A 20,730-nucleotide genomic window follows, 5' to 3' on the forward strand; every position below is an offset into this window, starting at 1 on the left:
AGGTCATGGGTTCTATCCCCACCATGTGTTATATATACACAGGGCAGTACGGACGGTGTAATGGTTAGCATTACTGCCTCACAGCACTGAGGTCATGGGTTCTATCCCCACCATGTGTTATATATATGGGGCAGCAGGGATGGTGTAATGGTTAGCATTACTGCCTCACAGCACTGAGGTCATGGGTTCTATCCCCACCATGTGTTATATATACGGGGCAGTACGTATGGTGTAATGGTTACATTACTGCCTCATAGCACTGATATCATGGGTTCGATCCCCACCATGTGTTATATATACAGGGCAGTATGGACGGTGTAATGGTTAGCATTACTGCCTCACAGCACTGAGGTCATGGGTTCTATCCCCACCATGGCCCCACATGTGGAGTTTGTATATTCTCCTTGTGTTTGTGTAGTTACTTCAATACTTATACACCTTTGCACTGTGGAATTGGTTAATACAGAAGCATTTTTGGCTGGATATCGGTTTCGCTATTCTAGTACATCCGCAGACCGAGATAAACGCACGTCTTATTTGCTCGGCTTAGAACCTCTGTGGAGAGCAGGGAGAAGAACTACTCCAGGTAAGAGAACAGGATTTAGTTAAGTGAGTGAGTGGGAGTAAGTGGAGAGATGATGCACAGAGGGTTCACCATGAGAGACGGCGGAGACCGCAGCTTACAGCCGAATGAGTCAATGACAAGCCACAGTGTGTGTGTGACGGGGGATCGCAGAGCAGGACGGAGAAATGTTTTACAGAGAAGCATTCAGCCACACGGACAAGGTCTGTAGGGTCTTCGGTTTATTAATGAACATTACACTGAAAGCAGAGAGCTAGATAAGACATAGGCCCTCTCTCTCATGTTGCGTCTGTCCCACCTGCAGCTCAGCATGGATTTGCCCAGTTGTTTGCTTTAATTACAAACATGAATCACGTCCTCTGTAAGTGGAGCCTACACAAACAGATAAGTGCCATTCACTGTAGTCGAGCTCATGTAAGATGGAACAGAAGTGGACAGGTTCTGCCTCTCCTGAGATCAGCGCGTCCGTCCCCGGCTGCTGGGAACCGGTATGTGAACAGTTAAATAAACAGCAGAAAATCTGTTTTCATCTTTGGTTTTACCTGAAGACGCGTCTTTTAAGAAGTGATTGCATTGTATGTAAAGCGGAAGATTGCAACAAATTTACAATCTAGCAGAAGACCACAATCTCTTCTATATTTAGCCAGATCTGTCACTCATCCCCTTTGTAGGTAACGTTCCCGCCCAGCAGGATACACAAATCCGCCCCCTCCAGGGAAAAGTGTTCTATGTGTATAACGTTCTACACATTCCACCCCCATGACATCAGCTCCGCCCGCCCAGCCAGGGCTACAGTACACGCCCACCATCCACCATTACTCCACAGCCATCGTCCACCATTACTCCCGCACCACCCCACCCCCCCCCCCGACACCCACGACCCACCTCACAATTGAATTGTACCCCTGTGCTGCCACGCTGGACCCTCACCCACTGGCAGAAGCTGCACAGTGTCCCCCACCCTCCTCTTTAGTCCCCCTTATTCCCACACACCCCTATCACTACCCAGCCTCCTGTTTTCCTGTGTCGTGACCTCCACCAGTGGGGAGCTGCTGACTCAAAAACACCCTACTAAACTATTGCACACACACACCTCAACAACACGCACACACAGCCCCCCCCCACACCCCCACAAATGTCACTGTACCCTCCACACTATCAATGTACATCTTACTCTGTAACCACTTTTTAATTAAACAAAACAACACACACCCCTTTCCACATCATATGCTCTCTATTTAACACATTTCACCTATAACTCAAGTTGCAATACAGGCATCTTTCATACAATTCTAACCATCTTTCTCATATACAAATGTTCACAAACAAATTAAGGGGGCACAGCCCCTTACGACGGTGTGAAGAGCGCCCGTAGGGTGCGATGAATCACCTAGTATATATATATATATATATATATATATATATATATATATATATATATATATATATATATATATATATATATATATATATATATATATATATATATATATATATATATATATATATATATATATATAAGCGCCCTCTGCTGGCATAAGTTATCTTTGAAATGTAAAATCTCGGATTGGTACGCCGTCACATTCAGAGTGTCCACATTGGGACCATATAAGGAGGTGTCCGCACTGATGACCCACATTGGCATTTTGCTCCAAAACCCTGGGAAACGATCCAGAAATGGTTGTTAATCAAGTAGGATAAAACTAATTAAATTGAACAATTTATCCTGAACTAAAGATTTTGGGTGTCACATGACGTTAGCAGCCGCCCCCTCTTTGGCGGACTCCGATGGAAATAAGAGATATTCTAGACTGAATTTTATTCCCAAAGGGGAGAGAGGTCATTCGATGGTCAGCGAGGGGATGGCTGTGTACACACAGTGTGAAGCAGCTCACCCAGTCACCTGCAGGTAACATTTTATATATATATATCCTTTATCTTACATTCTTCCTCACTTTGATTTCTAGGTTCACAGAGTTTTACCATAGTGGCTGATTCTGCTGGAAGCGTATGAAGACCAGCCACGGCGGGCAATAGGATACCTGCTGTACTACTGTACTCATTAGATGCACATGGGAGACAGGCTCACTGCCCCTGACCGGCGAATATGAGCTCCTGCGGCGAACGCCGCAGGGAGCCTGAGGACGGTGGCAGGCAGAGAGTCTCTCTGCCTGCCCCAGAGCATATGTGGGGGGGAGGTGGGCTCCCCGGGTGCCAGGCAGCACAGGCTGCCCCCCGGGGGTGCCAGCAGGGGACCGTATATTCACTACACCCGAACGTAACGATCGGGTGCAGTGAATATTTGAATATCTAATGAGCGGCTCGGCTCCGGCGCCCCCTGCTGGCTGCTGTGTAAAAAAAAATATATATATATATTTTTTAAAATTAAATATATATTCATGTGCTTATAGCACATGAATAAAAATAGCATGCCCCTCCTCAGAATAAAAATCCTGACTTTTTGACACCAAATGTAAAAAACAAAACACTTTATTTTAAAAGTTCACATTCCACTTCACCATAAAAAGATAGCGATTGCTACTCGGTGAATCATGGCGAAAAAAACCTTCAAATGTATTCGCCATGTGGTCATTGAATAGGGTGATTCACCGTTTTTGTCAAAAATTCGCCAAACAGCACAAATTCGCCATAAAAGCATGGCGAATCAGGCTCATTGAATACCGCCCATTGTCTGTGACTGGCAGCAAGACCATGTCATTTATCTGATGCCATCCCCCTAGCAGTGGGAGCTGTGGGGTCTACTGCATGTTAGAGTTGGGACAGACCTGTAACAAATGAACCATTGAGGCCAAGGTCCCAAAACATAAAATACTAGTTAAAGCGCCTGTCAGCCCGACGGCTTCTGCAATTTAGCGGTAGATAGATAGATAAATCAGAGTGATGATAGATAGATAGATAATTGTGTCTACAACAAGTAGATCGACAAACATTGGGTCGACATGGGGAAAGGTCGACATCCTTAGGCCGACATGGGGAAAGGTCGACGTAGGTCTAGGTTGACATGGGGTTTTTCACTGACTCGAATTTTAACACAGTCGACATGGGCACGGGTTAAGATGCGCTGTGCTCGCCATGCTTCGGGCACGGTGCCTCGCTGTGCTCGGCATATTCTATTCTCCCACCACGCCCTAGTGGATGGTAGGGCATGAAATACCACCTGTCGGCACATAAAACAGTGAAAATCCCATGTCGACCTTGCCCATGACCTAATGCTGGCGTCGACCTAATGACCTGTCGACCTTAACCCATGTCGACCAAATGACCATCTCCCATAGATAGATAGTGTGGTGCGTTCGCCCCATAATTTGCGTTTACCTTGACTTGCGTCGCAGGCTATGGATACCCACTCGAGGACAACATGGAAGCCACTCCCTTCTTTATCGTCCTGCTCGTCTTTTTCAACAGACAGCAGAAGGGCGTGAAGGACTTGCCCCTCAGCGGAGAGAACACTGTGCACCACGATGAACGGATCACCAAGCTCTTGGTTAAACTTGAGCTGCAATAAAAGGACAACGTGTCAGGAGTCTAACAGAACATCAACATAAATAGTACAGAAGCATAGACTGAATGTAATCCTTGCAGACTGGCAGTGTCACCTGGGTAAAAAATGATGCCCAGCAGGTGGGCAGATGTAAAGGGGCAGGGTGATCATTCTAAAAATCTCATTATAAAACAAAGGTTTTTAATATCTGTGGTCTACATGCAAAAGCAGCCAATATATACCCTACATGTAGAAAAATACATAAGCAAATTTGCACCCCTTGCACTGCAATGGTTTGTTCCGGGAGCAAAGTGATTCTTTTGTGCCCCGTTTGCTGCAGACGCTGAATCAGGCCCATAGTATCTGATTAAATAAAAAAAAGGTGATCATTTGCAAACGGTTTGCTACCGGTTGTGAAACTACACATCCCAGCATGCCCTGCCACACTATTGCTTTTAAAAAATGCTAAAACTGTGGCAGGGCATGCTGGGATGTGTAGTTTCACAACAGCTGGAGGGCCGCAGGTTGGAAATGCCTCTATTAAACTGTAATCCATGCTTGGTACAACCGCTAGGCACATGCTGCCAACATCATAAACAACATACTGATGGCGCAGTGTGCCTGGGAGAGGCGATATTATAAGGTCTTCTACAAAACGATATTTCATTACAAAAACATTTGGCCAAAGGAACTACAAAATAAGGCTTAGTGCCATAGGATAGGTCCTACGATACCGAACTGAGCGGATGGTGCGGGACATTTACATATGAAATATATATATATATATATATAACACAGGTTTGCAGGCGGCACTCAGGATAAATAAATACGCGACACACAGCCAGGACTTTGCCAACGTTTCAATGCTGGTGCATTTTCGTCAGGGCGATACAACAAGAATAAAACAATAACTCACCATTTAAGTGCTCTAACACCCACACCTCAGCGTCTGCAGGAGCCGTGCGGCAGCGTGGCCACGTCGGCTACTCATGATGACGTCACCCAGTGTGCACCCGTCACCATGGAAACATACAAGCTAAAGGACAGAAATAACAAGCATTTCAGTAAAAATGAACAAGGCAATAATGTGCCAATACAAAAATGATACAAAGACATATAGAATATGTTAATGCATTAAAGGAAGCAGTTAAGACCTAAGGATTCGTTCAAGCCATTGGGGCTGAGTGTATTAAGTAAAAAGATCCACCTTGATTCCCGTTGGAGGAGCAGTTTAGACCGATTGCCTCCCCTAGATAGTGGGGGGACATGGTCAATGATTTTGTGTTTAAGCGCGGTGGGTGAGTGTCCCATCAGCGCATAGTGCCGGGCGACGTATACGTTTTAATCTGCCCGTGTGGCAAGTACTATGTCGGGAAAACCGACTGCCAGTTCAAGATACGCATGGCACAACATCGCCAGGCGATCAGAGCAGCAGTGCTGAAAGGTGACAGCGAACAGCCTGTCGCCCGGCACTATGCGCTGATGGGACACTCACCCACCGCGCTTAAACACAAAATCATTGACCATGTCCCCCCACTATCTAGGGGAGGCAATCGGTCTAAACTGCTCCTCCAACGGGAATCAAGGTGGATCTTTTTACTTAATACACTCAGCCCCAATGGCTTGAACGAATCCTTAGGTCTTAACTGCTTCCTTTAATGCATTAACATATTCTATATGTCTTTGTATCATTTTTGTATTGGCACATTATTGCCTTGTTCATTTTTACTGAAATGCTTGTTATTTCTGTCCTTTAGCTTGTATGTTTCCATGGTGACGGGTGCACACTGGGTGACGTCATCATGAGTAGCCGACGTGGCCACGCTGCCGCACGGCTCCTGCAGACGCTGAGGTGTGGGTGTTAGAGCACTTAAATGGTGAGTTATTGTTTTATTCTTGTTGTATCGCCCTGACGAAAATGCACCAGCATTGAAACGTTGGCAAAGTCCTGGCTGTGTGTCGCGTATTTATTTATCCTGAGTGCCGCCTGCAAACCTGTGTTGTATTGGGAGACATCGTGCATGTAGTCCTATATTTAGGAAGGCAACGGGAACAGTAACCTGCAAATGTGTCAGTGAGTGCCAGAACAAATTGGTTGTTTATATATATATATACATATACATATATATATATATACATATATATATATATATATATATATATATATATATACATATATATATATATATATATATATATATATATACACACACACATACACTGTACATATACTTACTGTCCACTTTCCAGATCCTGCCGGCTCTGCGACGTGGATGAGGTACAAGGTTCCCGTCCCATCGGAGAGGGTGACCCAGGAGGACGAGGTGAAGTGCATGGAAGCACACAGGCGGCGGTCGCAGACGCTCACGTCACTTGGGAACCTGAAGACTTCCACCGGTTTCCCCAAAGTGGTATCCTGGGAATGAGAAGGACAATAATGCAGCAATAGGCCAGAATATGAGGAGACAGCACAGCTAGAATAATGGCAGTCTTCAGCTATTGCTTAATGGGCGTTACCAGAGTGCGGGGAACACAGGAGATACCGAATACATTGATTTCAGTTGGGCCACATCTAACCACTTGCCCAGGCTAAAAAGGCAGAGAACATCAGGATCGTTAGCACAAGTGGCAGCGTTCAGTTCCTGGCGTATGTCTTTGGCTGATCAGGCGGCTCTCATCCTCCCTTCGTTATGATGTCACATTGCACCACTGAGCAGAGTGCCAGGAAACGGAGTTGCTTTGGCCGGTCTTCCGAACAGCTCAGCATCTGCCTACTTGGCCAACAAGACCAATGAAGATCGCCAGTCCAACCTTGGTGATCAGCTGTCAACCTGATTGGAGAGCATTACTACAAATGATCAGTTAGGGATAGGATAGGGAAGCATGCCCGCAAATGATCAGGTGGGGATAGGATAAGGGAGCATGCCCGCAAATGATCAGGTGGGGATATGATGGGGAAGCATGCCCACAAATGATCAGTTGGGGATAGGATAGGTGAGCATGCCCGCAAATGATCAGGTGGGGATAGGATAGGGGAGCATGCCCGCAAATGATCAGGTGGGGATAGGATAGGGGAGCTTGCCCGCAAATGATCAGGTGGGGATAGGATAGGGGAGCGTGCCCGCAAATAATCAGGTGGGGATAGGATAGGGGAGCGTGCCGATAAATTATCATGTGGGGATAGGATAGGGTAGCGTGCCCATAAATGATCAGGTGGGGATAGGATAGGGGAGCGTGCCCATAAATGATCAGGTGGGGATAGGATAGGGGAGCGTGCCCATAAATGATCAGTTGGGGATATGTTAGGGAAGCATTCCCGCAAATGATCAGTTGGGGATATGATAGGGGAGCGTGCCCGCAAATGATCAGGTGGGGTAAGGATGGGGAGCTTGCCCGCAAATGATCAGGTGGGGATAGGGGAGCGTGCCCGCAAATGATCAGGTGGGGATAGGATATGGAAGCATGCCCGCAAATGATCAGGTGGGATAGGATAGGGGAGCATGCCCGCAAATGATCAGGTGGGGATTGGATTGGGGAGCATGCCCACAAATGATCAGGTGGGGATATGATGGGGAAGCATGCCCACAAATGATCAGTTGGGGATAGGATATGGGGAGCATGCCCGCAAATGATCAGGTAGGGATAGGATAGGTGAGCATGCCCGCAAATGATCAGGTGGGGATAGAATAGGGGAGTATGCCCGCAAATGATCAGGTGGGGTTAGGATGGGGAGCTTGCCCGCAAATGATCAGGTGGGGATAGGATAGGGTAGCGTGCCCGCAAATGATCAGGTGGGGTTAGGATGGGGAGCTTGCCCGCAAATGATCAGGTGGGGATAGGATAGGGTAGCGTGCCCGCAAATGATCAGGTGGGGTTAGGATGGGGAGCTTGCCCGCAAATGATCAGTTGGGGATAGGATAGGGGAGTATTCCCGCAAATGATCAGGTGGGGATAGGATAGGGTAGCGTGCCCGCAAATGATCAGGTGGGGTTAGGATGGGGAGCTTGCCCACAAATGACCAGGTGGGAATAGGATAGGGGAGCATGCCCACAAATGATCAGGTGGGGATAGGATAGGGGAGTATGCCCATAAATGATCATGTAGGGGTAGGATAGGGAAGCATGCCCGCAAATGATCCGTTAGGGATATGATAGGGAAGCATGCCCGCGAATGACCAGGTGGGGATAGGATAGGGAAGCATGCCCGCAAATGATCAGGTGGGATAGGATAGGGGAGCATGCCCGCAAATGATCAGGTGGGGATTGGATAGGGGAGCATGCCCACAAATGATCAGGTGGGGATAGGATAGGGGAGCATGCCCGCAAATGATCATGTGGGGATAGGTGAGTATGCCTGCAAATGATTAGGTGGGGATAGGATGGGGGAGCATGCCCGCAAATGATCATGTGGGGATAGGATAGGGGAGCATGCCCATAAATGATCATGTGGGGATAGGGGAGTATGCCCGCAAATGATTAGGTGGGTATAGGATGGGGGAGCATGCCCGCAAATGATCAAGTGGGGATAGGATAGGGGAGCATGCCCACAAATGATCATGTGGGGATAGGATAGGGGAGTATGCCCCGAAATGATTAGGTGGGGATAGGATGGGGGAGCATGCCCGCAAATGATCAGGTTAGGATAGGATAGGGGAGCATGCCCGCAAATTATCATGTGGGGATAGGATAGAGGAGCATGCCCGCAGATGATCAGGTGAGGATAGGGGAGCATGCCCGCAAATTATCATGTGGGGATAGGATAGGATAGCATGCCCGTAAATGATCAGGTGAGGATAGGGGAGCATGTCCGCAAATGATCAGGTGGGGATAGGATAGGGGAGCAACAGACTGCACGGCAATGTGTCACAGGTAAACGTCTCCATAAATCTTGGTAATACGGTTCCACAGATAAAGGGATATTTTGTCACCATTACAAAAACCTATTGACATTGTTTTGTGCCCCTGCTCCGGTCAGGTGCACAGAGCCACCAGTGCTGACCTTGATGCTCCGGTCAGGTGCACAGAGCCACCAGTGCTGACCTTGATGCTCCGGTCAGGTGCACAGAGCCACCAGTGCTGACCTCGATGCTCCGGTCGGGTGCACAGAGCCACCAGTGCTGACCTTGATGCTCCGGTCAGGTGCACAGAGCCACCAGTGCTGACCTTGATGCTCCGGTCAGGTGCACAGAGCCACCAGTGCTGACCTCGATGCTCCGGTCGGGTGCACAGGGCCACCAGTGCTGACCTTGATGCTCCGCTGATCCGTCATTATAATGGGCTGGCAACTAGTTACAGATAAATACGACGAGTCGACAAGGACACGGTCGACATTAACCAAAAGGTTAACACGGTAAGAGTCGACACATGAATAGGTCACCATGAGTTTTTCGCGATTTTATTTGCATTTTGTGGACTTTTCACACTTTAAAATCCACATAAGACTCCGACCGAATATGGTGAAATGTCCAGCGCTCTGCGATAGCGGAGCGGCGCACCTGGCCCGAAAAATGGAAGCAAACCATGCGAGGGGACGCAGGACACAGGTGTCGACACTGGAACAAAAAAGTCAGTGAAAAACGTGTCAACGTTTTGCATGTCAACCTAATAATTGCTGACCTATACATGGTCTCAGCTCTATCGGCAATACCGGATCGTCAGCAATACCACAGCCGACACGGCCGGTGTGAAATATTATCACTGACACGCAGCAACATAATTCCGTCTCCTTCTATTGTGAGCTTCTGTATAAGGAGATGCCAGGGAAGAGATGGCATACTAGTACTTATTAGTGCCCGCGTGATTGTATTTCACCTGAAAACACCCTGCGTCACACCCAAAACCACCCCCCACCTTCACGCCGTGAGGATCCCAATAAGATCTCCTAAGGGATGCACAGCTACAAGTTCTGGCAACTTCCACTTTGCTGCAATGTGCGCAGGCAGCGACTGTCACCAGGGGCTGATTCCAACGTCCTCTGTCATCCTTGAAATGTAAGCAGACAGTTTTAGGACACTTCAATCCGGAGATGCAGCAATGATTTTCCAATAAATGCATAAATACAAGTTTTAGGGGGGGAAAAGAAATGTAACAATGGAATGTACACGGTCAGTCCAGTTCCGTACCGTTGGTTTTGCGTTCTGTATGATCAGAGAAATAGATCCAATTAGCGATACATAACAAATCATAGGTGTATACTCGCGTAAAGCGGGGATCTTCCAGATACTCCAGGAGACCAAAAATATGGTCAGTGGCATAATAATTGGGGAAGGTTGAGCTGGTCAGTCAGCTGGGTCCAAGAGACCCCACATCGCCCTGCCTGCACCCATGGTCTATTACGGTTACCTCTGCATAGTCCCACACAGTACAACTCAGTGACTCTCCGGCGCCATTTTGTAGTAGCCCAGCTAGAGCGTTGGAGGCCTGGTCAGATGCTGCACACAGGATCCCAGCTCACTCATCCCACCCCTGCACATGTGATGGGAGACTGGCGGCTTGTCACTGGTCTACAGCGCCCCCGAGCGATTCAGCTGGACACCATAAGCAGCGAGACAGTTGGGGCGTCCGTGGATCTGGCGGCAGTCTCTCATCTCTCCAGGAACAGTGCCAGGTTTTACAGATTTACCCCTTAGGATTTTTAGTTCCGGTAAGGTCTATTTTTTGCCAAATGCACAATAACATTAGGGATTTATTAGACAATAGCGGTTCTTACCATCTATTCCTATGCTGGGCTTTAGAAGATGATCGTTCTTACACATACATCAAGTATCTGTGACTATTGTATTTGTATATCCATCTATATCTCTATCTATCTATGACCACGATTCAGACCCACTCAGTGCGGGACGAGGCAGAGGCTTGATGATGGGTAAGTGTTCGTTTAAGCACACATGGTGCCATCGTTTTGGGGCACTTTAGCAGTACTTTGACCCACACCCATGGGCAGATTCCAGGCTGGGCGACAGGGGCGGTCATCCCGGGGCCCCCACACACAGTAGAGCCCCCACACTTTCCCCCTGAATCGCGCACGCCGCTGGTACTAAAATCGGAGCACGGCATGATTCAGCGGTGTCTCTGATTTGCCCAGCGCCGCCAGCCGATGTGCTGCTGAAGTCACGGTCAACCTCTCGTGGGATTTCACCGTCACTGCGATTTCTGTGACGTCCAGGAGCGGAGAGTGAGGTGGCAAAATGGAGAATTATGAACATGATCTGTGTATAAGATTGTATGGTCTATGCAGAAACAATAACAGCAATGCTTCTATCACAACTAGATTCACTTGTGCAAAACTTTTTTTTTATATATATAAATTCTGAATAATCCGAGGTGGCTCACTTCGCCTCTCCTTACATCGCTGCGTTCTGTGTTTTCCCCATAGAAAGCGACACCTAGGTTGAAATGTAGCCAAGAATGTGGAAGTCGCGGTTCACAATCTGTCAGCAGCTCTCCGCGCCGCGCCGGTGGTGGAGACGCACAGCCGAGCAGGAGACACTCAAGCTGGCAAAACAAACGACTTTCTCACAGAGCCTCCACATAAACACACCAGCGAAGTGTGGCGCACAGCTGCGGAGACGCAGGACGCATATGGAGGAGGTTGTTGTGCTGCGCACTTTAATATAAAATACATATTCAGAGGGACAAATAACTATAAATAACCGGATCGCGTTGGAGACGCTGCGTTCTCTTAAGTAGGAAAAAATTGTATGTCAGTCTATTTTCTCGGAAAAGGATATATTGGGGGAGGGAGGTAAACTGCACACTGGGGGGTTATTCTGATCGCTTGGACACGAATGCGGACAGCGTACCGATGTTGTGCGTATACTAATGGCCGCCGTTAAACCCCCCTGTACTTTATGCACAGTTTATACCGGTAGCTCCATACTTTTTGGGGGATTAGTGAAACCTGTGAGACACAGTTTACAAGTGGCCTCGGGAGCGCCGTATAGTGCCTCTCATAGCACCTGGTGTCACTTGACCCAGTCACACTTAATGCTGGCATCACCCAAACTCGCACCCTTCGCGACCTGAAAGCAGCCTGACTCCACACAGAAGTGTTCAGAGCTCTATGGGGCAGCGAGCCCGTTATGCAAGTCTCGGCCACCAAGTCTGGCTGTTGCCGCGGTGACTGGCACCTGTCATCTTAGGTGAGGATTGATGTCCGGTACTGGGAGTTATTTCATCGAGTGCGTATGCCGCATGTTGCGGATGACACACCCTCCGGAACATAGTCAGCGACATCCTCCATCAGCGGAGCACGCAGGGCCAATAGGAGACATCACGGGCCCCGCCAGGTCCAGTCACCAGCGATCTCGCTGGGAGCACACGTTGTCTAGTGTGTACCCAGCTTTCCAGTTGTGGAGTGATCGCTGTGGCTTAGTGATTAGGTTTTGGTGACTGCTGGAATAGTATGGAGCGGCTCTAGAGGAGTGGCTGCAGCACGGTTCAAAATTCATATATAGGGGAGCCACGCCCACTTCCACCAACTGCCATTCCAAACTGGCTCCCTGACAGTTGGTGTTTATTCCAAATTTGAATTTTGAACTGAGCTGCAGCCAACACCGATTATGTGATTCATTGTGTCCAATCAGGTTAGTGGGATTTATCCTCCCGATCTAGCTCACCTTTATATGTAGTCCCCCGACGACCAATGGTGATGATCCTTAGCCTAAAACCGGTCTGAGGAAATGTCCGATAAGATGGTGAAAACCGCATCGCAATCATTATAGCGATTTCACAGTTTTGTCTCGGTCATACAAATAAACAAACTTATGTATAAGATAGAAATATATCTAGATATACAGAACTCGCCCTCCCCCATTCTCGTCTGTGACTGTTCCGTCTTCACGTTCTCCCCTCCCTCCTCAGTTATTCCTTTATATACTAATTCATTGTTGGAACATTTCCAACTTCACTTATTGCCCGTGTCATGTGTCCGCCCGCATCCCCCCGTGCGTCGCTATTGATGAGTTTCCTATACAGCAGTGTTCCCATCTCCCTGACCTTGGTCGATGTACATATTCATGTACTTGTATGATTTCCTGCCACCTGCCTGGCTTCCATTCCTATTCTGCATACAAGTCAGTAACTCTGCACCTGGGTAAACCATGCTGTCCTGCAATGGGTTGCAAATGCATTTGCGTGCAGGGTAAATACAGGCTGCTCCTGCAAGTAGCCCAAAAATGGCGAGCAGTTTTATTCTCACATTGCAACATAGTGTGTGTTGGACACCGTTTAACCCCCCGGCACCGGCTGCTCACCTTATTTATCGTTCCAAGGAAATCCTTGCTGTTTGAGGACAGTGAAGATTCCCCAAACAGTGAGGCTTGGGGCTAATACAGGGAGCCGTTTCCACATTGCCGTAAAAACTCAGCGAGGTGGAAACGGCATCTGCAGGTGGGTTAGTCGAATACTGACTGTGCGGCTCTGACAGCAGAGAGCTTGAAGGAGCACAGCAGAGAGCGACACAGGTTTTGAAAGGTGCAGAGTGCCAGCATGAACACTGCAAGAGGGACCTAACACATGGAACACAGGGGTGCCGGACGGGATCCCGACAGTCATTTACCTGACGTCAGGATCCCGACAGGTAGAACACCGACAGCTGGGTTCCCGATGGCCACCGGCTATTCTCCCTCGTGGGGGTCCACGACCCCCATAGAGGGAGAATAGAATAGGTGGCAAGCGTAGCGAGGGGCTTAGTTGCGCTCGCCAAGCTGTCTGAGTCCGGCCAGGTGGAATCCCGACATCGGGCTAATGACTGTCGGGATCCCGACTGTTGGAACCATATACCACACCCGGAACACAGGACGTAGAGAGATTCCGTGACAGAACAGCACAGTATTTCAAGACCTCAGAAACCAGAAAGTGGAATTAAATTTTATTTCCCTCATACTTTTACATCAAACTGTACTTATCCTAGATATAAAATGTAGTATATCAGGCAGCATGGTCTGCGTAGTGGTCAGCATAAAATGCCTCATAGCACTGAGCTTAGGAGTTAAATTCCCTCTTCTATCCTTAAACTATCCCCACTAACTATGGTACAAAAGTCAATAGTTCAACAGTTTCTACAGGTTAAAAGACGAAAGGTCAACGGGTACAAAAGATCAAAATGTTTTTTTTGTTTTTTTTTAAACGTTTTCCCAAATATGCTTGATTTACTAAACACGTGCAAGAACGCAAGGGTACGCGTTTCCACTGACGTTGTAACTTTCATGCGTTAACCGGTCTGCATCCAGCAAAATGTACCGGATAAAAGGTAGAATTATTAGGGGACGGGTAAGTGGATGCATATCCGGCCGACGGATCTACAATGTCTAGAAAGACTAGGTGAGGGTGGACTACGTCGGCGGCATCTAGAGCGACAGTAAGGGAAGTTAGACACCAGCGTTAGAGCGAAGGGAGCGCGGTCGACAGGAGGTCTTCACGTTTTTTGGTGCCAAATGTCACAGGTTAACTTGGTTCATACTTTACGATCCAAGTGGACATACAGTAGGGGGTTATTCTGGTTGGCTCGAATCTCCCACAGGAATGAAAAGTTTTGCATAAACATCGATTCGCTGCCTTGCATGCTGGGACAAAAGTAATAATTCGATTACTGTGGTGTCTCAGATCTGCGGGCGCCCTGTGCGGGAAATCAGCTGCCCGCGCCGTGCACCCGCGTCATCTGGGGGGGGGGGGGATTACAATGGGCGAATTCCCTGGCCCGTCGTTCCCCGCTCGCACACTGCGGCTCCACGTGCACATAAATGATTATGCGCAGTCATGAAAAATTGCTCCCCTGCGAGTACATGCAAGGTAGCGTGTAAACTATAATATGCTCCACCGCGCCTGGAGCATGGCGAGCACAGAGCGCCATGTGAGGGGACACTGTGCACATATACAATGTCCATGGGGACCCGTGACATTCGGCACCGAAAAAACCGCCAACCACGCTCTCCCATCGCTCTAACGTTGGTGTCTAACTTCGTCACTGTCAATCTTTACCCAGTGGACTATCTTCTAGACGGGTTAAACAAAGCGTGGTTGACCAGAACGTGGCCGTTGTAGACTGTGTTGACCCGCTATACCATAAGTAAGTGGACAGCTGCCGCCGAATTTGGCACAAACATTTCTGACTTTGCAGCAAGATGGTGTAAAACACAGGAAAGATTCCTACCAGCGTCACGGTGAAGTTCATGACCCTCCCGAGCTGGTCCACGTAGAACACGCTGTCAGAGGACCAAGGGTTACTGTGCAGATAATTATACATGCCGTAGGCACGCATGTGGTCCAGCGTGTACTGATCATCACGGAGCTTCACTTCTGCGACAGCTGAAAGACAGGGACGGGGAAATAATCACTTTTACACATTCGCCGGAGACGCTTCCAAATTATCTCTGTAATAGAGTGTTCCCCTGCTGTCTAATCCATTGCAGGTACCAGAGGCGCAGAGTCGGCATATACCACCCACCCAGGCAGACCCGCTCCAGCTGTAAATTGGTATGTGGGCATCGGCGGAGTGCTGTAATGAGCGCATGGCATTAACCTTTATTACACTCAGGATTTATTATTTTTTTATTACAAAGTAAAAAGCACCGAAACTATACATAGAGCAACAAAAACGGCTTCATTATAGCAGCGAGAACTGCAGCCGGTCTCACACATAAAGGGGACGCAACCCCATTCCTTAAGCATTTCCCAGATGATTCCCATGATGGTGGTGGTAGAGAGGCTGGTGCACTATGAGGATTATGGGCCTTAAGGGGTGTACACACGGCGCAAATTTGTGCTATTTTCTAAGCAATCTGACTAGATTGCTTAGAAAGTAAGCACAGATCTCTCTGTGTGTATGCTCCGAGAGATTAAATATCTCTTGCTAACTAAGTCAGTGCATGCAGTCACAATCTAGTCAGATTGCTTAGCAAATGTCTGCAAATCTCTCTGTGTGTACAGAACGAGAGATACTGATCGCAATCTCTCATTCTGAACCACTACCCGGCCTTTTTTTGTTTAAGCAAAATTGCTCAGCAAAATTGCTTAGCACAAATCTCTGCATGTGTATGTGCTCTCCATGGGAGATCTTGACACCAGCAAAATTGCTTAGCACAGATCTTTACGTGTGTATGCCCCTTTGCTCAGCACTGACTGCAGATCTGACCGAGCGCACGTTCATTGTGATCGCATATGCAAACCTGCAAACACTGAAATCCGACCCTACTATCTCACCTGCGATCGCTGTGACCGCATTGCATGAAACCAACACTCACTGCACACAATGGCCCTGATTCTGGTCGACCCAGTAACCCGCGAAGCTTGCAGATTACCGAGTCACAGAGGGCCTGCCAGGCTACCCGCTGCATCGTCGCCCCTGCTGGATCAGCTCGTCATGAAGACACGTCCCCTTGCAGGTCATGCTGCCGACATTAGAGACTGGCTTATATTTGCAGGCTTGCGGCCGAATACAGGGCGGGCAGCGGGCGTCACGTGACATTAGCCGCCCGCCCCCGGCACCCGCGTCACGACACCATCTGAGTTGGAATGCCCAGCATTTGTATTGGAATGACCATGAAACACTGGGCATTCCCATGCCCCATAGCCACCACCGCAACCCTGTCCTGCCCGCCCACTGTGCGACCGCTACATCGACGTTGCAGATATGCGAGGGCGCTCGCACGGAAGGCCTGCACACGCGCATAACTAATTATGCGCAGGTCAAAATCATTTGTCCCTTATTCGAACATGAGGGGGACCTATTATACAAGAATGAGGGTTCATTCTATCACACGGTTCTTTTTTAATCACATGCAGTTCCTCTTTCCTGCCAGGGGTGTCGCTCTAGGCTTTGTTGCCTCTAGCACAGGCTGGCCTGTATTTCCCCACTGAGATACAGACCAGACTGTGCTAGAAGCACCAGAGCAAAGAGAGGCAGGAAAGAAGAACTGTGCAGGTTCAGGAAGGTGCAGAGTGTTAGAATGAACACTAAGCTTACAATGTTAAAATTGCGATCATTTAAGCTAAATTCCGAGGGTAAAAATACAAGACAACATAAATAGAAGTGTTACTTTGTATAATGCAAAGAGTTAATGAATAAAATTGGGCAGCCTTCCCTCCATTAGTGTGAGGAGCATCAGCTGGCTGTGATTACACAGTTATCAGCCTGAGCATCGATGGTTTCTCAACAACCATCGGTACTTCCACAGTAAGGCTTTGCATCTTCTGCGAATGCAACGCCCATGGAACACCGCTTCATGCCCCACATTGTGGAAATTGCGTGCCCATCCCATTGACACGCCTCGTGACTCCTTTTCCTCATTCTGAAATGCGGTCACTACTGCGGTCGCCAATATCTTTGTGCAATGGCATATACGGATTAGTCAGATCACACAGGGCTTCCTAGATCGCCCATACACACGTAGCGATGCATGTATGGGCGATCTCTGCTGACCAGTGTTCAATGGGACTGCGCATGGCCGTAGCATGGGGACATACACGCGTAGCGATGCATGTATGGTCGATCTCTGCTGACCAGTGTTCTATGGGACTGCGCATGGCCGTAGATTGGGGACATACACACGTAGCGATGCATGTATGGGCGATCTCTGCTGACCAGTGTTCTATGGGACTGCGCATGGCCGTAGCTTGGGGACATACACACGTAGCGATGCATGTATGGGCGATCTCTGCTGACCAGTGTTCTATGGGACTGTGCATGGCCGTAGCTTGGGGACATACACACGTAGCGATGCATGTATGGGCGATCTCTGCTGACCAGTGTTCTATGGGACTGCGCATGGCCGTAGCTTGGGGACATACACACGTAGCGATGAGCGTATGGGCGATCTCTGCTGACCAGTGTTCTACGGGACTGCGCATGGCCGTAGCTTGGGGACATACACACGTAGCGATGCGTGTATGGGCGATCTCTGCTGACCAGTGTTCTATGAGACTGCGCATGGCTGTAGCTTGAGGACATACACACGTAGCGATGCGTGTATGGGCGATCTCTGCTGACCAGTGTTCTATGGGACTGCGCATGGCCGTAGCTTGGGGACATACACACGTAGCGATGAGTGTATGGGCGATCTCTGCTGACCAGTGTTCTCTGGGACTGCGCATGGCCGTAGCTTGGGGACATACACGCGTAGCGATGCGTGTATGGGCGATCTCTGCTGACCAGTGTTCTCTGGGACTGCGCATGGCCGTAGCTTGGGGACATACACACGTAGCGATGCATGTATGGGCGATCTCTACTGACCAGTGTTCTATGGGACTGCGCATGGCCATAGCTTGGGGACATACACACGTAGCAATGCATGTATGGGCGATCTCTGCTGACCAGTGTTCTCTGGGACTGCGCATGGCCGTAGCTTGGGGACATACACACGTGGTGATGCATGTATGGGCGATCTCTGCTGACCAGTGTTCTATGGGACTGCGCATGGTCGTAGCTTGGGGACATACACGCGTAGCGATGCATGTATGGGCGACCTCTGCTGACCAGTGTTCTATGGGACTGCGCTTGGCCGTAGCTTGGGGACATACACACGTAGCGATGCATGTATGGGCGATCTCTGCTGACCAGTGTTCTATGGGACTGCGCATGGCCGTAGATTGGGGACATACACACGTAGCGATGCATGTATGGGCGATCTCTGCTGACCAGTGTTCTATGGGACTGCGCTTGGCCGTAGCTTCGGGACATACACACGTAGCGATGCATGTATGGGCGATCTCTGCTGACCAGTGTTCTATGTGACTGCGCATGGCCGTAGCTTGGGGACATACACACGTAGCGATGCATGTATGGGCGATCTCTGCTGACCAGTGTTCTATGGGACTGCGCATGGCCGTAGCTTGGGGACATACACACGTAGTGATGCATGTATGGGCGATCTCTGCTGACCAGTGTTCTATGGGACCGCGCATGGCCGTAGTTTGGGGACATACACACGTAGTGATGCATGTATGGGCGATCTCTGCTGACCAGTGTTCTATGTGACTGCGCATGGCCGTAGCTTGGGGACATACACGTAGCGATGCATGTATGGGCGATCTCTGCTGACCAGTGTTCTCTGGGACTGCGCATGGCCGTAGCTTGGGGACATACACACGTAGCGATGCGTGTATGGGCGATCTCTGCTGACCAGTGTTCTATGGGACTGCGCATGGCCGTAGCTTGGGGACATACACACGTAGCGATGCATGTATGGGCGATCTCTGCTGACCAGTGTTCTATGTGACTGCGCATGGCCGTAGCTTGGGGACATACACACGTAGTGATGCATGTACGGGCGATCTCTGCTGACCAGTGTTCTATGGGACTGCGCATGGCCGTAGCATGGGGACATACACACCTAGCGATGCATGTATGGGCGATCTCTGCTGACCAGTGTTCTATGGGACTGCGCATGGCCTTAGCTTGGGGACATACACACGTAGTGATGCATGTATGGGCGATCTCTGCTGACCAGTGTTCTATGGGACTGCGCATGGCCGTAGCTTGGGGACATACACACGTAGCGATGCATGTATGGGCGATCTCTGCTGACCAGTGTTCTATGGGACTGCGCATGGCCGTAGCTTGGGGACATACACACGTAGCGATGCGTGTATGGGCGATCTCTGCTGACCAGTGTTCTATGGGACTGCGCATGGCCATAGCTTGGGGACATACACACGTAGCGATGCATGTATGGGCGATCTCTGCTGACCAGTGTTCTATGGGACTGCGCATGGCCGTAGCTTGGGGACATACACACGTAGCGATGCATGTATGGGCGATCTCTGCTGACCAGTGTTCTATGGGACTGCGCATGGCCGTAGCTTGGGGACATACACACGTAGCGATGCATGTATGGGCGATCTCTGCTGACCAGTGTTCTATGAGACTGCGCATGACCGTAGCTTGGGGACATACACACGTAGCGATGCGTGTATGGGCGATCTCTGCTGACCAGTGTTCTATGGGACTGCGCATGGCCGGAGATTGGGGACATACACACGTAGCGATGCGTGTATGGGCGATCTCTGCTGACCAGTGTTCTATAGGACTGCGCATGGCCGTAGCTTGGGGACATATACACGTAGCGATGCATGTATGGGCGATCTCGGCTGACCAGTGTTCTATGGGACTGCGCATGGCCGTAGCTTAGGGACATACACACGTAGCGATGCGTGTATGGGCAATCTCTGCTGACCAGTGTTCTGTGGGACTGCGCATGGCCGTAGCTTGGGGACATACACACGTAGCGATGCATGTATGGGCGATCTCTGCTGACCAGTGTTCTATGGGACTGCGCATGGCCGTAGCGATGCGTGTATGGGCGATCTCTGCTGACCAGTGTTCTATGGGACTGCGCATGGCCATAGCTTGGGGACATACACACGTAGCGATGCGTGTATGGCCGATCTCTGCTGACCAGTGTTCTATGGGACTACGCATGGCCGTAGCTTGGGGACATACACACGTAGCGATGCATGTATGGCCAATCTCTGCTGACCAGTGTTCTATGGGACTACGCATGGCCGTAGATTGGGGACATACACATGTAGCGATGCATGTATGGGCGATCTCTGCTGACCAGTGTTCTATGGGACTGCGCATGGCCGTAGCTTGGGGACATACACACGTAGCGATGCGTGTATGGGCGATCTCTGCTGACCAGTGTTCT

At 49.4% G+C, this 20,730-nt stretch overlaps 1 protein-coding gene across 1 annotated transcript in view; it reads right to left on the reverse strand.

Moving 5' to 3' along the window:
* Positions 1-20,730, reverse strand: part of NUDCD1 (NudC domain containing 1) — a 122,863-nt gene that overhangs the window by 78,066 nt on the left and 24,067 nt on the right. Inside the window, exons 2-4 of the mRNA XM_083186474.1 lie at positions 15,237-15,391; positions 6,322-6,501; positions 3,920-4,100 (exon numbers count right to left, since the gene is read on the reverse strand). Coding sequence (XP_083042600.1) covers positions 3,920-4,100; positions 6,322-6,501; positions 15,237-15,391 — 516 coding nt within the window. The remainder of the gene's footprint in view (positions 1-3,919; positions 4,101-6,321; positions 6,502-15,236; positions 15,392-20,730) is intronic.

The sequence above is a fragment of the Crinia signifera genome, chromosome 5 (assembly GCF_055691185.1).
Source record: "Crinia signifera chromosome 5, ASM5569118v1, whole genome shotgun sequence".
In the NCBI taxonomy this organism is placed as follows: Eukaryota; Metazoa; Chordata; class Amphibia; order Anura; family Myobatrachidae; genus Crinia; species Crinia signifera.